Genomic DNA, 16,347 nt, shown 5'->3' with positions numbered 1-16,347 from the left:
ACAGCTGACTGTCTTTCTTAAAATACACTCCAATGCAAACAGGAGAGTTACTCCATGAGGTTTTTCAGGTCTGTGTTACAGCTATGTGGTTTGACCTCTTGAGTAATGGTCCCTTGCAACCACAGAAGTTTTGAATTTAAGGATCACCAAAATCTGCGAGGCTGCATGAAGCATCTGGGCACGTCTACAGGCCCTGACTTTTGAAGGGTTCACTTTAAGAAGAACAGTCTGCACATGCCAGCTCAGCTTGGCAAGGGCCCTTTTCCATGCAAGGCTCAGAGGAAGCAGTCAAACTTTGTCTACATACTTTCCCCAAGACCAGTCTGCTGTGTGTCCTGGACAGCACATTTAACTCGCTCAAGACACTTAACTTACACTGATGTTTTGTTTCAAACTTCCTGACAAATTTACATGAACAACCATTTAGTTTTACTGTATTATTTTTAGCACTCAGAAGTCTGAAAGTGTTTGGTGCTATACACAGACACTTAGGAAAGGGTGGGCGGGGAGGGAAAAGAAGGAAAACTCAACATCTGGCAAGAAACATTCAGGTTTCTCTGTGCTCCCACAGCTTGGAGACATTCTACCAGATTTGCACCTCTGGGGAGAGGTTTCATGAAGTCCCCGCTCCCTAAGGAGAAGGATATTCATGCCTCCTGTACACACTCTAGGTTCTCTCTCAGTCTGCTCTGCTCTGACCTCAGACCTGATTTTGTTCCACTGGAGCAGTCCTGATGGGAATTTTAGATGTGAAAGAAATGTAGAACCTGACACTTGGGAGGTACAGGTACCCTCCTTAGAAATACACCACCAAACTCTCTCTCCAATAAACGTACTATTAGAAATGCAGTGACACCAGTGCAGGTCAGCATTAACTAATGCTGTGGGACTCCAAGAGGGTGCAGCCTGTTTTTTTGACTCCACTCACCCACATAAAAGAAAAAAAAAAAAGAGAAAGAAAAGCAATTAAGGCAGCGAAAGCCACTGTGCCCAAACCTCCAAAATGACAGAAATGCCAAGGATTTTGCAGAAATTCTACTTTAACAATACAAATATTACTACACATTCTTGATTGGTTTTATAACAAACGTCAAAATCTATAATGTGACCATGGAAGCCATAAAATGGAAATACATACTCTTACGTTTTCGGTTATTTAGCTTCAGTGTTGTACATTTGTTGTTTCTCCATTAAAAGGAATATTATCAGATGAAAAACCTTGTCTAAAAGGTAAGTGCAACCTCATGAATTTTAATCATATTCTTTCCTACCTTCACACTGATCCTCTGATGCAGAGAGTTTGAAACCTTGGCCACAAATACATCTGAAAGAACCCTCCACATTTTCACAACGTCCATTTGTACAAAGATTGCCATACTGACATTCATCTATATCTGTGAATACAAAGAAAGCATAAGTGAATAATTAACTTGTGTACAACCATCTTTCAGTTGAGCTTGGGAATTTATTCAAATTCTGCCATAAGAATGGTGATAGTCAGTTTTCCTATATATTGTGACCTTGACTACTCCACAGCAATTCTGATTTTAGAGAAGGACTTGAACTTGAGCTGCCTTGTGCTCAAACACTCAACTACACTCAGAGCCAAGGTGACAAAATCAATAAAACAAAGTTTTCATGCCAGTACTGCAAGGATTGCAGTTTAGGCTAACTAGGCTTTTTTCTTCTCTCTCTTTTTTTTTTTTTAATAGGGGTTGCAATATGAACTGCGTCCATATCATCCTTACCTGAATAAGATTATTTTGCCCACAATTTTCCCCCAGTTTCCCACAGTAGCTGAAACCAGTGCAGCTTTAGTATACTGAATAGGTCAGCAAATGCTGGCACACTCATTCTTGCATTACACAGATTTACTCTTAGGATATGTACCTGTGATAAAAGCACTAGCAGTTGCCAATACCTCGTAACCATTATCACTAATCCTTCTGCTATCACAAGGAAGAGCCCAAAAAGCAGACACAGCTCATGCTGGCAAGGCTGTGTTTCTAACTGTTCTCTCTGAAACCATTAAAACATGTGCTCTGGTCAGAATCCTCCAACCTGCTGAAGCAGGAACTCACAAAAAAAAAAAAAAAGAAAAGGGAACTATAAAAAAGGTTTTAGAAGCAAAATCTATTTTCCTGGTCACGAACCATCCTTTCTTTACAGGAGGACTTGAAAGAACTGTTTTTCTATAAGCTATCCCATAGACACCTACTTTCATCATTCTCTGAAAGAAGGGTATTAATTAGATGGGCCACTTTCTTTAGCCAACATGAAATTTGCTGCACTACTATTTAAGAATAACTTTCAAGAATTCCTTCCTAATGCGATTTGTATAAATCAACAAAGAAAAAGGCAAATATATAAATAAATAACAACTTTTGTTATAAACTCAGCCAGAATTAATTCAGTATTCTAAAATAATCAATATTGTCTTTTTCCTAGGAGCAGTTTCCAACTAAAAAAACCCAAAAGGTTAATTTTCAAGTTTTATTTATTTTGGGGATGTAGTTAAGAGCAAGCAGATGTCCCTGTTTGTATGGAAAAAGCTGTATTTTTTAGCTTCACCGATGCAGAAAAAGAATTACACCTTATTTCCTTTTATGTGCCAGAAATCATATTACTCCCAATTATCCTGTCTTTTGCCACCACAAAGCACACAAAATACGTCAACATAAAAGAGTAAAACTACTGATTATTTGAGGTGCTTGAGCTGTTTAGGCAGCTGTAGCACAGGGAGAGCTGGAAACAGATTAGAGGTCTTTAAATCATCATCATAGCTCGTATTAGCTATTGTGAATATCTGCAGTAACTATTTTCTTCATATATTTATCATTCATGGCACTTTACAAAGCTCCTGTACAATCTCACTTTGGCAAAGCCCATCTCGCCCCAGACACAAACAACATCACCATTATTGTCTGTATTTCAAATGACCGACACTTCTCGTTTCCTCACTGGAGCCTCTGACTGTAAATAAGATGCCCTGTTGCAGCTTGGCCAAGAACACCAAGTAGCAGATCCTCCTGAGAGGTGATAGCACAGGTGCTCTGCTGCGGCAGTTCTGTAGGTGACGCTTCTTACACCCTGCTGGCAAGACTGATTTCTCAAGTCTCTACTGCTGCAAAATGTGCTCGCTCAATAAAACACAACTTTTGCTCTCAATGTATATGATCAATGCTCTAATTCAAGAATTTGTTAAAATGCACCAACCCTAATTCAGCAGTCAGGTATGTGAATGTCCAACTGAATAACAAACCTGCTTCTTACAGATTCATCTTCATCCACTTATCTCCAAGCTACTTGAAAATGAAGCCTGTAATATTATTTCTGGTTTTTGGATGGGACTTGAAGATCAAGATACTTTCCCATAAAGCCAGCAGAAAAGCCAGGAACAGAACTTAAACTTTCTGAGATGAAGTCCAGCACTGTAACTGCTTCTATTGAAGCTTCCTATAGCAGGCCTAGAGGTAAATGGATCAGCTCTGCTGACCTCTGTATTAGTTCTGAAATCTTCTGATGGGGTCCCTAGTGTGGTACAAGCTGAATATTGTCCGTTAACCACATACCTGCAAAATTCACCACAGTGATGACCATGAGGACGAAGTGGTCTAGAAAGTTTTGTCAATTTAATTTTTTTCATTTATTCATCAACACACAGAAGTGTGCTCTAGATTCACATACTACTTTATTGTCATTCTACATCATAATACTTTGAATGTGAAAATGTGGTGAGAGAAACATAAAAAAAAAATCAATGGTTGCAAATAAACTTAAAAAACCATTTCAAATAGTGTCTGTGCAACACAAACACATTGAGGGACCTAGGACAATAGCAATTTCAAGACAATGAGGGGGCAGGGTGTTTCATTTCTTCTAATATGCATCTCACATTGGATATTACCACCAAAACAGCAAGTAAATGTATTCTACGTAAGTTTGAAGTGAACTGATTGACTTGCCTTTATTAAACAAAAGTGGTCGTGTTCCTGGCTTTAAATCTTGGAAGATTACAGTATCAATAGCATCAAAGAACTGCAGAACTGTTACACTAGACTTTCTAGGGCACAAAGTGCAGGCAGAGGAATAAGGTGAGGTGAACAAAAAATACTGAAAACAGAACTGGGGAAAACCAGCAGAGCTGCAAATGACCTAAACTAACAGCAGAAACAAATTTATGGAACAATGGACTTCAATAGCCTTCATAGATAACTTGGGAAAATTTTCCTTTCCAGTGTGTTTTAATGGTACCAAATTACAAAGCTACAGATTTAAGACAAACTGTCTGCACTACATTTTCTAAAATGTGTGTGGCTCATTTCCAACATGACGTAAGTCTAGGATAAACAGAAAATGAAGACTGATCACATCACTAATGATGTGAGTGAGATGCCTAGGCTTAGATCATTTCATAAAACAAAGGAAAAAGGGAAAACATGCAGTAATACAAGGACAAAAAGTATCAGCAACTTGGAACAAAGACCCATCCTTTACATGACTTAGTTCTGTTTGTAAATCTGAGCAGAGCAGTGACTGCTCTCATTCTGCTCCTACTAACGTGGTTAGCAAGAATGAAACAAATTAAAGTTATGCTGTAGCATTTTCAAGTAGGCTATTTTCATAAATAGGTATAGAAATCAAGCTTAATATTGGGAAAGAATGCAAAATTAAGTCCACTTTACATTTTCTAAAAAAGGAACTAAGAGAAAGCCTTTCTAACAGAGTGCATGTGCCACATGCAGGAATCCAGGCAGGTGCGAAGGAGCAAAGCAAAGATGAATGTGGAGTAATGTATGCTAAGTGAACCACATCAGCTTGTTGTAAACATTTCATAGCTTGCTGTAAGTCCACTAAAATAAATGAAATTACCTGAGAAATACATTCCTCCACAATATGTAAATTACAAGACCAAATAACGCAACTATGACATGTTCATAAATAGCAACAGGCAAGTATTCAGATGGAAATAATTTGCTATAATATGCCTTCTTCAGAAAATAAACTGGTTGAAAAAGCTGCAATCTGTACAGCAAAACTGGTGGTGAGGCTCTGACAGCCACACCATACATTTTTCAGGTGCTTCACTGCAACCTGGGCTCTAGTCTTGCTCCACAGATCAAAAGTCCATTTGCAGCTGAAGCACAGGAGATGTTCATCTTCGAGAGCTATTTCATCCAAAACAATGCTCCTTGACTGTTTAATGAACTGAACCAAGTCACAGCAATTGGGAGTGATTAGGAAATAATCTATGGAAAGTATACCACCAATGTCACCTACGACAATAATACAAACATCCCCTGTGTAGGTTATTATACACCTGTTTACGCAAGATGGTTACTCCAACCATCATAAATTATAGGGCTTGATTTACAGAGTAGACAGGAGGATTCACAACAGACAGCAGATGAGGTCAAATTTAAGTTTCTGGTAGTGCCTCAGGAAGTGGCACTCAAAACTGCATAAGATTATTTCTTTTTTGCACAATAGATTCATTTGCTCTTTCTTACCTATATCTCAGTCAAAATTGATTTGGAAAAAAAATAAATCTAGCATTTAAAAACAAATCAACAAAACTAAAATATGAGAAATCCATCCTAAAAACCTAAAGTGAGACAAGCTGCTTTAAGATGTGCTAATGCTTTGTTGGAAGTACAGATAATTAAAAACTTTTATTAATATGCTTTGTAAGCAAACTCCCATACCCTATTGAAAAGCCTGCCAGTCACACTGACGTGTTAGCACTTTTTTCTGTTTGTTAATACCTCCAAACAATGGCCTACTGGCATTTCACTGATAATACATCTCTTTCAGTTCTTTATTTTCTGTTTCAATAATTTTGTTTATAATTATAATTGTGTTGTTTGCTGCCTAGATTCAATGTCCATTCACCAACAGTAAACCAGGATTTCCTTGTATATACCATGTCTGAGAACACAGCCATTTCAAAAATCTCGTATTTTCAATTATTATTGAATGAAACGGGGACCCAGGGCACAAGTGCTGTCATCAGGTTGTAACATCGATGGAATAGGAAATACAGCATCTCGGAACAGGAGCTATAACCAGAGACAGAAAGAAAACTGAACATACCACGGCACTGTCCATTCCAGCCTCGGAATCCCACTCTGCAGGGAATGCACTGGTAAGAGCCAGGAGCGTTAATGCACTGTGCATCTGGACAAGTAGTTGGGGTCAGGCATTCATCAATGTCTTCAAAAGAGAAGATAGAAGGAAATATCGGTCAAAGCCGTAACAGCACACTGAACAATAAACTAATCTGGTTATTCTAACTGTGCTCATGTTACGTTTAAAGAGTTGTGTACTTTATCTGCTAGAGACCCAGGAAGGTACAAGTTCGCACAGATTAGTACCAGTGAAGGGGCATCTCTGAGAAATAAATTAGATCATAGTGCATGCAACCAAATCTGAATTTTCTGTTATGGAGCACTTACTCAAGATTCGCAGTATAACATAGAGCAGATCAGATTTCTGGCTTAGATAGGTAAGAATAACTTTGCTTACATCACACCTTTACCATATTGAAATGTCATGAGGTTCTTCCTATAGTCAGTTTCAAGAAACTTTGAAAGTGCATTGCAACAATAAAATTGTAACTCTGGCTTCTCAAAGCCAAGAGGAATTTAGCATTCTCCAGTGTCCTAGAGTTATGCAGCATGTAAGTATTATGTGGACTATAAATTCAATTTTGTGAAGGGTAATCAAAGATGTTTACACGGAGCAACGAGTTAATTATGTCTGAAAGCTGGCACAACCAACACACGCATCCCTGTTTGGGGTGATGAGAGAGGGACTTGTTGCATCAGGAGAGGTCCTAGTTTGTTTACCCATGACAAAACAAGAGACAGGTCCTGAAAAACTCATGGATCTCATGTCCAGGCTCTAAGCATCTACCAAGGACTTCTTATCCTGCACCAAAGAAACCCACAATACATGCCATCTAAAGGAGACTGCATACAAAAGTGACATTCAAACACAAGTTGCTGTCAAGTGACCAATGATCAGAAGATGCTGGAATTAAAACTGTGTGGGCAGCCTCATTCTAGTCTGCTCCCAGACTTGACTATCATTTTATAATATGGTCTTTAATTACAGAATAATTATAATCTTTCCTACCAAATACTTGCTTCATGGCAGTGCACAGAACTAATGAAGTCGCCAAAATCACCTCTAAACCCAGCTTCCTAAGCTCCTGTCCCTTCCCTGCCCCAAGCCTCGTGGTTGTCTTCTGAAATTAAGGACTACTCCAGCACAGACAGCAGGGAGGAAATTTACTCCTAGTTTTGGGAACAAGCTCACAGGAGTGTAGTCTCAAACACTTGTAATTTAACTGGACAATGCTCTGGCCTTCAGACAACTGAAGCTCCAATTTGCCAGCTCCAAATAACCCACTGGATGTGGGCATATCATATTTTTTCATAGAATCATGATGAGAATATTTTCACATAAAAACAGCAACAGGCCTCTTCAGCTGCCACAATGCGGACTTGCAAACACTTCTCAGTGAAACTGCTGTGAGATTTTTTTAAATTTAATTAACAAAACAATCCACTTCTGCTGAAAACTGTTCTCAGAACTGCCTGGAATGTATTTGCCCTCAAAACACACAACATGAATGATGTATTTGGTACAGAAATTTTCAGTCAAAATAAAGTCTTAATGCTTCAAAGCTTAAAGAAATCACAAGATTTTATAGGAATACTTAATTGTATGCAATGATGTTCAGGTTTGCCTATAGCACTGTTCTACATAAACAGACTTTAAAACCAAAACCATATATGCACTCTTGCACTCTATGATTCCCAGGCTAGGCCCATGACAGAGCTTGAGTGAGAATGGCTTGAAGGCAGAAGGCAGGTGGGGTGAGGACGTGTAAGTGAACTGTGTGCACTGTAGGGTGCAGCTTGGAAGATTCTTGCCTTTGTTCTTGAAGTGTGGAGGAGGTGGAAGGGAGTTATTTGTGGAATCTGGAATCTGTCAGTAGGGTGACTATAATGTGTAGATGTAATGACATGGTGAAATGATGCCCTGAATGTGTCATTTCCTTGGCTTGATGGATTTAGTGTAAGAGGGTTTTTCCCTTAAGCAACCTTAAATAAATTTCAACAGAGAATTTGGTTTCAGAAACTGCATGTTGTTACGCTAAATGGTAGAGGGTTATCAGAACACTACTTAAAATACAAGCTAATAAGAAATTTGACATACGGTGATATTCTGACTTCTAGCTTATTTTAATCACAGATTCCCTACTGACAGAGAAGATTTGGAAACAGTAGTTCTAAGAGCGGAGTGTGTGAAACGTTTATTTAAATTTTTTAAAAAATTGTCTGAATAGAATGATGAATCTTTTAGCAATGCTCAGAGCAGTTATATCCACAGCGGCTCTAACTCACATATTTGCTAGGCAACATAACATGTCAGTAATTTTATTCTGTCCTAAGTAACTTAGACTAAAGCATGAACAAAACTGTGTTTAAAATGAAATGGCTGCTTGTGGTTTTTAGTTCACAATTCAAGTTGAAAATGAAAAAAGAACAGCAAAAAAAGCAAAAGCATCACACTATCACACTAAAAATAATTTGTAGTTTTGAAGGTCAGATGTCCTAGGATATCCTGTAACATGAAATACCTGCTGGATATATATTTCCAAATTTAAAAAAGTAAAGTTATCATTTACTACCTGTTAAAATGCAGGAAAATTTATAGATTTTTTTTTTGAACAGAAACTTGGTAAAGTCTGCAAGGGAGGGCTAACAATGAAGTTATGAGATTCCGTGGCAAGAGCTCTTAAAATAGCTGTCGCAAGATGGTTCTGTCCATAGCAGGGGAACTCCTTTGCAGTGTCTCAAATCTAAATAATAGGAATTGAATTGTGGTTCTAGGCATCAAATAACTGAAAAGATGGGAGAGTAGTCAAAAAGGCTTCTTGTTTAAGATTGTGCCCTGTGAGAATTCTCCCTTTGCAACTCAAGCTGTAGTGCTAATTCTCCCTTGAACAGCAGGCAACGCTAATCATTCCAAACAGCAGTAATATTTAGCATTGTTTTTGTGATATGAATAAACAGTAACCTCACTTCACCATGCAGGACATACTATAGGTAAAACAGCGACGTCCTTTAGAACATTCTGCCACTTCTAGCTGCTGTACAGGGGAAGGTTAAAAGATCTGAAGGCAAATTAAATGAAGAAAGTAGCTGTGACAGAAATGCCGCAGTAAGATTAAGCTAGAGACATTATCCATGGAAATAAGTACAATGAGGGATTGGGAAAGGGAACTCTGAACACAGATATAAAATCACTGTGCCAAGACATTCCATCGGAAATCAAATAGCAAATGGAGATTGAAAGGAATTAAAAGAAATGTACCAGGTCGAAAAATGTTAAGTTAAACATGAAAAAAATCTGTGTTATTTTAATATTTCCATCTAATGGCCAGGTTTCTTAAAAAATAAAGAAACAGATGTAAAGTTCTCTGTTGAGATCAGAAACAGCAGTCAATGTGAACAAATGGCTCGTCCTACTGTAGTTGTTTGGCTTGGCAACTGCTACTGTATTATTAGTGGTGAAGAGTCCAAACCTACCTTCACATTCACCTCTCCTGTTCATTTGGTATCCACTATCACAATATTCACATCTGTATGAGCCAAGAGTATTTATACAAAAGCCTTCCCCACAAATATGAGGTCTTGAACATTCATCAAAATCTGCAGATGAAAAAGAGAAGAGAAACTTTGCTTCGCCATGAAATTACTGAATGCTCGCATCTTCTCTACACTCTGCTTTAATTAAGCATAAGTAATTTGGGATTTTTGAAGCTGTTTGCAAGCCACAGCCCTACAGCTGTTCTTAATGAGCAGTTCCACCTTCACCTCACTGGGAGAATGAGCTCTAGAAACAACCAGGCTGTAGGAAGAAGGCCAGTGAGCTGCCCTGTGCTTGCAAACACGAGTGTCACTGCCTGTATATTGTGCCCAAGGCAGTGCAAACTTGAGGAGAATCACAGCCAGTTCAGGCTGTTTGCATTGCTCTGCAAAATCCATGGCTGTTTGCAGCTATATGTAAAAATATGGTTAGCTGCAGCTGCTAGTGATTGAAAGAGTTTTGAATATTTGTATTTTCCACCACAGAAGGTGTTTTTACTAAATGGTAATTTTCCTAAACAACCAGGATACTGAATCAATTATTGTTTTTCAACAAAAGCAGTAGGAACTACTCAAATATCTTCTACACCACAGCACCTGGTGAAAGCCAGTTAAAAATACTTGCAGACATCAGTCCAGTACCAATGACATTGAGGAAAAAAGCTGAAAAGGCGACTTTAGAGAGTTTTAGATAAGCTTCCTGATTCATTTTTGTATTTTTATTTTCTATAAAGGAGACCAGTAATTACCAACGCAGTCAGTTCCATCTTCACTGGCCATGAATCCAGCTTGGCAAATACATAGGAAACTTCCTTCTGTATTTTCACAGCGTCCGAGGGAACAGAGATGGGGTGCCTGAATACACTCATTAATATCTATAAAAGAAATAAAAAATAAGCCTATAGAATAACATATACAGTTGTGATTCTTTTTGTGCATTTTATGCCATGCTTTTGAAAAGACTGATCTTGTAATTATTTTAACTATTTGAAAAAGTATTTGTTTTCCTCTCCCTCACAGCTGAAAAAAGTTGCATTAAATAGTTTTGGTTGGAAAAAATGCTCTTACTGGCTTAGACCACAAGAATATTGCAGCGGCCTGGAGAATGTGACATGATTGCTATTCAAATCACTACACTGAGTACAAGCTGCGCACAAGCTGCAAGCATGGAACATTAACACAATCTGGATGAATTAGAAGGGTTTTAAGTTGCCATTTGGCTACATATTTGTGTAAATTATTTTTAATACTGTAGTTGCACCTGATAGCACGTGTATCAGTGTGAAGTTACTGAACTTTTGGTAGCAGGTAAAGTTGATAGCACCTGATCTGGCAACATGATACACTAAACTCTTTCTGATCCAAGTTACAGAGGAACCAGTGTACTCTGAACAAAGGAAAGACACCAGTACAGCTGCTTCCAAATCTGAAATGGCTCATGTAGAGCCAGTCTGGGCTCTGCCTCACATTCCCCAGAGCCCTCTACTTCAGAACTTCCTGGCTTAGAAGGGGATGAAGACCTCACTTTGCAAACCTCCTAATGTGCTTCTGGGATGTTTATGATGTACTTTCTCTTTTCAGCAGAAGGTTGAACGGAAAGACCTAACAAAACGACTGGATTTAGTTCAGCTGCAGAGCTGGTAGCTGAGTAAATAATTCTAAGAAACAGGCTCTAATTAAGTCATTCTTTCTCCAAACAGAAGTGTACCTGTAGCAGTCTGATGATTTTAGATACCTGGTCTAAAGCTGAGAAGAGATGGCCTAATCACTTATTCTCTCATCTGATCATGCGAAAGGCTTTCATTCAATTTAATTAAATTCACGTTCAGTTCTGAGCAGCAGAAAAGCTATATCAGAGACTAGCTGGCAAATTCTATTTGACAAACGAAAACTAGTTCCTGTGTAATTTGGAAGCATTCAGTAGAGGAAGCAACTCCTGAGTGCTCTGTAGCATATTTCCCCTGACCAGACTCTACATTTCAAGCATTTAATAGCATAGATCTTTCAGATTTTTGAACGCATCCATCCATACCAGAGCACTTTGTCTGCTGATCATTAAGTTTGTACCCCTCGTAGCAGATGCAAGTGTATCCCACAGGCAAATTAACACAGTGTCCTGCTCCACAGATATCAGGATTAACTGTACATTCGTTGATTTCTAAGTAAACAAAAAAAAGTTTAACGTTAAACTCTCACACATAGTTCAGTAAGTGCACAATATTCTGTAATCCAAGTAGAAAGGTCAGGCCTGAAAATAACTGTAAATCAAGTTTGTAAATCCTGAGTTTCTGTAATGGATACCTTATCCGGAACAATCTCGAAACCATCTAGGCTTTTCCTAGCAACATGTTCTCATGTCCCATCCAAGATCTATAAATGGGTACATAGAAAATAAAGTAAAATGAAGATAATATAAAATAAAAATGTATAGGATTTAATCTTTGCATAGAAGATTTAGAAAATAACTGCAGTGGGTTTCTCATTATTTTTACAGAATACTCATCTGTTAATGGCTTGGATGTATTTTGTAAGATATGGAGATTCAGATATGGGCGGCTTTGGACGCTAAACCCTTATGTTAGTTTTAAAAATTCTCAAAGTGTATGTGTTACTGCAAAAAATACTAGTGAATATATTTAGTTGCGATTTAAACTAAGGTTGTACAGCAGCACGAAATTGTAATTCCTGAAAAAGAATTTATCATCTGGAAAGAATACTCATTTATCCGGACTATTTAGAAATAGGTTACATTTAAATTCAACTAAGTCTTAAAGTACAGAATTAAGGCACTCAAAAAATTCTCAACTCTTAACTGCATTCAGTTTTTTAAATCCAATTTAGTATTTTGTCCTACAAATCTTATTTCACTTGTACTTTACTATCTCTTAAATATTTGAACACCACTGGGAACTGTATCTGAACAACAGATTGATTTATTGTTTATAGCATGCAGCAGCTCTAGTTTCACTCCTTTTCCTGAGGAAAGAAAAACCAGCAGAACATGGAAAATTACCACTTTTTTTACTAACTGACGGGAGTTCCCAGCAGGGTAACATCCTCTCCCTGTAAGGATGCAGGGAGCTGACTAGCAGAAGGGGCACCGTCTCAGCAGAGCTGACTTGCAAATTGTGGTTTGACAATCACCACTAGCAGAACTTCCATATGGGATTGACAAACTGTAATTACAGGTAACTGAAGGAGGCAGCTGAATGCTTACAGAAGGACAGGATACCTTCTCTACTCCTATAGTAGATTCAGGAGGATTTAACTGCAGACAGTATCATACTTCAAACACCTGGGTGATTTAGACCCTTTTCATGTTGTGTGCAAATCAAAAATCCATTCCTGCATGAAGGAAAGCCATTTTTGAAGAGTTAAACCTTTATTAAAGCATGTGCAATTACTCCCCGTGAATGCAAAATGGGAAACCGTTGGTAGGCCTACATACCTCTAACATACACAATACTGCATCTTAAAGTATTTACCTGGATATTGCAATTACTTTAAAGCCTATGTTAATTCTGAGAGACTAGCTAATGTGACATTGTAATGCTCTCAGGTATACACACATAGTAGAGTCACCTTTTTGTTTTCAAAAAACAGCAAGTAAAATTTTCATGCCTTTTGGACACATCCATCACTTAGACAATTTTCAGCTATGACAGGGGCATTTACCTGCATTTCTGTTATTTTCACTCCTGACACATGGATGTAGAAAAGGCAATTTTAATACATCAAAAAAGAAGTACAAATGTTGAAAGAACATTTTAAAATACGGTAACTCCTCATCTGCTTTTTGTAGAACATGCTGACCTACATCCCATGAAGTCTACATCCCTCAAAGAACATGATCACATGTACTTCATGAACACATCTGCAGACTGTCTAAAGACCTGACTTGTATCCAACAGGTCTTCAGTTCTGGACGTCAGCTGCAGATCATATAATCTGAGGTGGAATTACTAATTTTTCCTTCTGTCATTTACTTGTGGGCACAGAAATGGCAGGTACCTCCTGGGAGGGCCCAGTGCCTGGCTCTGTTGACAGTACCCTCATTGCTGTGCTGTACTTTCTCTGTCTCCCCAGAGTATTCCTTTCTGTTCTACAGCTACATTCTCTTCATTATTATAATTCAGAAGTAGCATGGAACAAGTTATAGTGTCAGGAACTCACAGTCATTTCTTAATTTATTTTACTTCTAAAAATGAAGCACAATACCTGTAACTTGAGTAGGTGCAATTACTTGACTTGCACTCGAAGTAGAGACTTCAGGAGCAACTTCAACAGGCAGAGGAGGAGATGTTTTCTCAATCACTACTGTGTGACATGGAATGCAAATCAATCACATCCAAAAAAACCCAAACCCTTTAAGCATTCAAAAAAGAAAACCCTTAAAGATTGCAGATATGATATTGAATGAACCAGACACTGTGGAGCTTTTCCTTAGTTTATTCTGCTTAGATCAGGAGTAGTACAAAAATAGTATAATAGGGTTTTCCACCATTCTACTGCTTGTGAAAAGACTCGAGGTGCTAAAGAAAGCAAGCACAATAGTAAAACTTTCGCAACAACAGTTATGCATAAATCTAAAAGGAGGCACCTAGGTAAAGTTTCCTCTTGAAAGGGATACAACACCTCAACTCTGCTGACATCAAAATTCTCATGTACATAATCCAGGATATCACTTTTGCCTAAAATATGTCTTTGCCTCCTAACAAGTCACCCAGCCAAGGCCAACCTCTCAATTCCTTCCACTTCAGCTTCCATGTTTTGGTTTTTTTTTCTGCATTCTGCTTATGGTAAAATTGCTTGTGCAGCAGCAATCAAGTTTTCATTTATTTCTGTTACAATTGCTACCTTCCCATTCCTTAAAGATTTGTAAGCAGTCTCCCATACTAAAAGATAAGTTACCTGGAAACTGTGGATGCAGGTTAATTGTTGAAATTCCAGGAGAAAGCTGAGGCTGCCCAGGTTCTAGATCAGGCTGCTTTTCTTGATCAAGGGAAGCTAATTCCTAAAACAGTGATTAAAAATTTACATTCTGAAAACATTCTCTTAATTCAGCTATCATAACAACCCACAAACTCCTGGTTTGGGAAACTGCTAACATCCGTACATGAGTAGCTTTTGATAGCAGGTCATTAACTACCACCTATTTAAGCCTGAAAGAATATGGAATACTATGTAACATTTATTTTGTTGGAAGCAGTGATTTCAGAGAGCTTCTAACTGTATCTTTGTCTTTGTCCCTTCACAGCTCTCCCGTCTGCTGGTCTTTAATTGCTTACAAATAGTATTAAACTGCAGTTCAGCATCACACAAAAGTATACAATCACATATGTTTCTAAGTCTTTGACCACTGTGAAAGGTTCTCTCTTAGCTATTGCACTGATCATCTTATTTTCATAAAAGTGTTAGATGCTTTTAAGTGTTTAGGGAAATTAAATGAAGTACAACTGCAGTTACTCCTAACAAATCCCATCATCTTCAGCAGAGAGAACCTGGAACCTCCAGAACAGGGAACTTAACACAGATATGCATCTGCTCTTCTCCACCAAATACACAACCACCCTAAAAAACCTAGGAAACTAGCTCAGACATTAATACAAATCTCTTAAGCAGGTGTCACAAATACTTCTCAAAGCTTCATACTGTTTTTTTCCAATTCATTTTCTCTAGCTGTCAGTATCTGTGGCTCTCCTTCATACTGTCTGCATTTTTCAATATCCTCTTTAAAATACAGGCTCCAGAATGGGATAGAACTATATAGTACTAGACCCTCCACTAACGCCCTAAAGAGAAGTTAATCTCTTTCCTGTACCTCACTACCTGCCCGTTGTTGTATATAATAACATGAGCTCTTTTTGCCTCAGGGTTTGTACTGTAAATCTACAGTGAGTTGTTTGTTCCTCATAAATCCTAAATCATTTTCAGGGTTATTGTATCACATCTCATACACATGGTCTGCATTCTAATTGCAAGATAAATCACATCATGTTTTACCTGATCGGGGGCTGCAGTTGCCACTAAAACGAGAAGGAAAAAAGAAAATCAGTTTTCACATAACACTTACATATTCTATTTAAAACAACTAGTTCATTTGAAAGTGGTTGTTACCATCATAGAAAAATTTCAGGCTCTAACCTCATTCCAAAATGGTGCAAACCTGAAGTAATGTTCCTGAAGCAAGCGTAAAAACTAGCCAGAAAGCAGAATAAGATTCTACATACTGACCAATGCTTATAATTATTCACTTGGTGTTCAGCTGCCTTATAGGTTTCTCAATTGTTTAATTGTTTCCTTAGAAGCAACCTGAGAAACTCAGTGGTTATTGACTCACTGATTAAACTTTTTTATTCCTTCCCAGGAATATCAACATCTGGAATTATTTAAAAGGCAAATCAATATCATAATGATATAACGAAACATTAACAAATTTGCAAGAATTTATTGTAAAAAAATAAAGTCAAGTTTAGAAATTTGCCTTTCTTGAAGCAAGCAAAGGCAAAATTTGAGTTTGTTTTTTTTTCCTTCACGAAAGTGACTTTTTCGTGGGATGGAGAGCTAGAAATTTCATGTAAGTTTTTATTTTCCATTACGGTTTGCCTTTTTTTGAGTATGTCTTTTACTGATGAAAATCTATATGCTTCTGTAAAACCCTATAAGAATATTTTTCTTTTCACAA

At 37.8% G+C, this 16,347-nt stretch overlaps 1 protein-coding gene across 6 annotated transcripts in view; it reads right to left on the bottom strand.

The window, feature by feature from the left end:
- LTBP1 (latent transforming growth factor beta binding protein 1) overlaps window positions 1-16,347 on the bottom strand; it is a 193,207-nt gene that overhangs the window by 49,773 nt on the left and 127,087 nt on the right. For 3 of the 6 annotated variants that reach the window (XM_065630477.1, XM_065630479.1, XM_065630480.1), the window contains exons 13-20: window positions 15,666-15,688; window positions 14,574-14,676; window positions 13,881-13,979; window positions 11,695-11,820; window positions 10,412-10,537; window positions 9,603-9,725; window positions 6,094-6,213; window positions 1,272-1,394 (exon numbers count right to left, since the gene is read on the bottom strand). In XM_065630477.1, coding sequence (XP_065486549.1) covers window positions 1,272-1,394; window positions 6,094-6,213; window positions 9,603-9,725; window positions 10,412-10,537; window positions 11,695-11,820; window positions 13,881-13,979; window positions 14,574-14,676; window positions 15,666-15,688 — 843 coding nt within the window. The remainder of the gene's footprint in view (window positions 1-1,271; window positions 1,395-6,093; window positions 6,214-9,602; window positions 9,726-10,411; window positions 10,538-11,694; window positions 11,821-13,880; window positions 13,980-14,573; window positions 14,677-15,665; window positions 15,689-16,347) is intronic. The other 3 variants (XM_065630478.1, XM_065630481.1, XM_065630482.1) reach the window with 1 other exon arrangement.

This window comes from Caloenas nicobarica, chromosome 3 (genome assembly GCF_036013445.1).
Source record: "Caloenas nicobarica isolate bCalNic1 chromosome 3, bCalNic1.hap1, whole genome shotgun sequence".
Lineage (NCBI taxonomy): Eukaryota > Metazoa > Chordata > Aves > Columbiformes > Columbidae > Caloenas > Caloenas nicobarica.
Note: the sequence above shows the minus strand (reverse complement) of the source record. Positions and strands in the feature narration are given on the sequence as shown.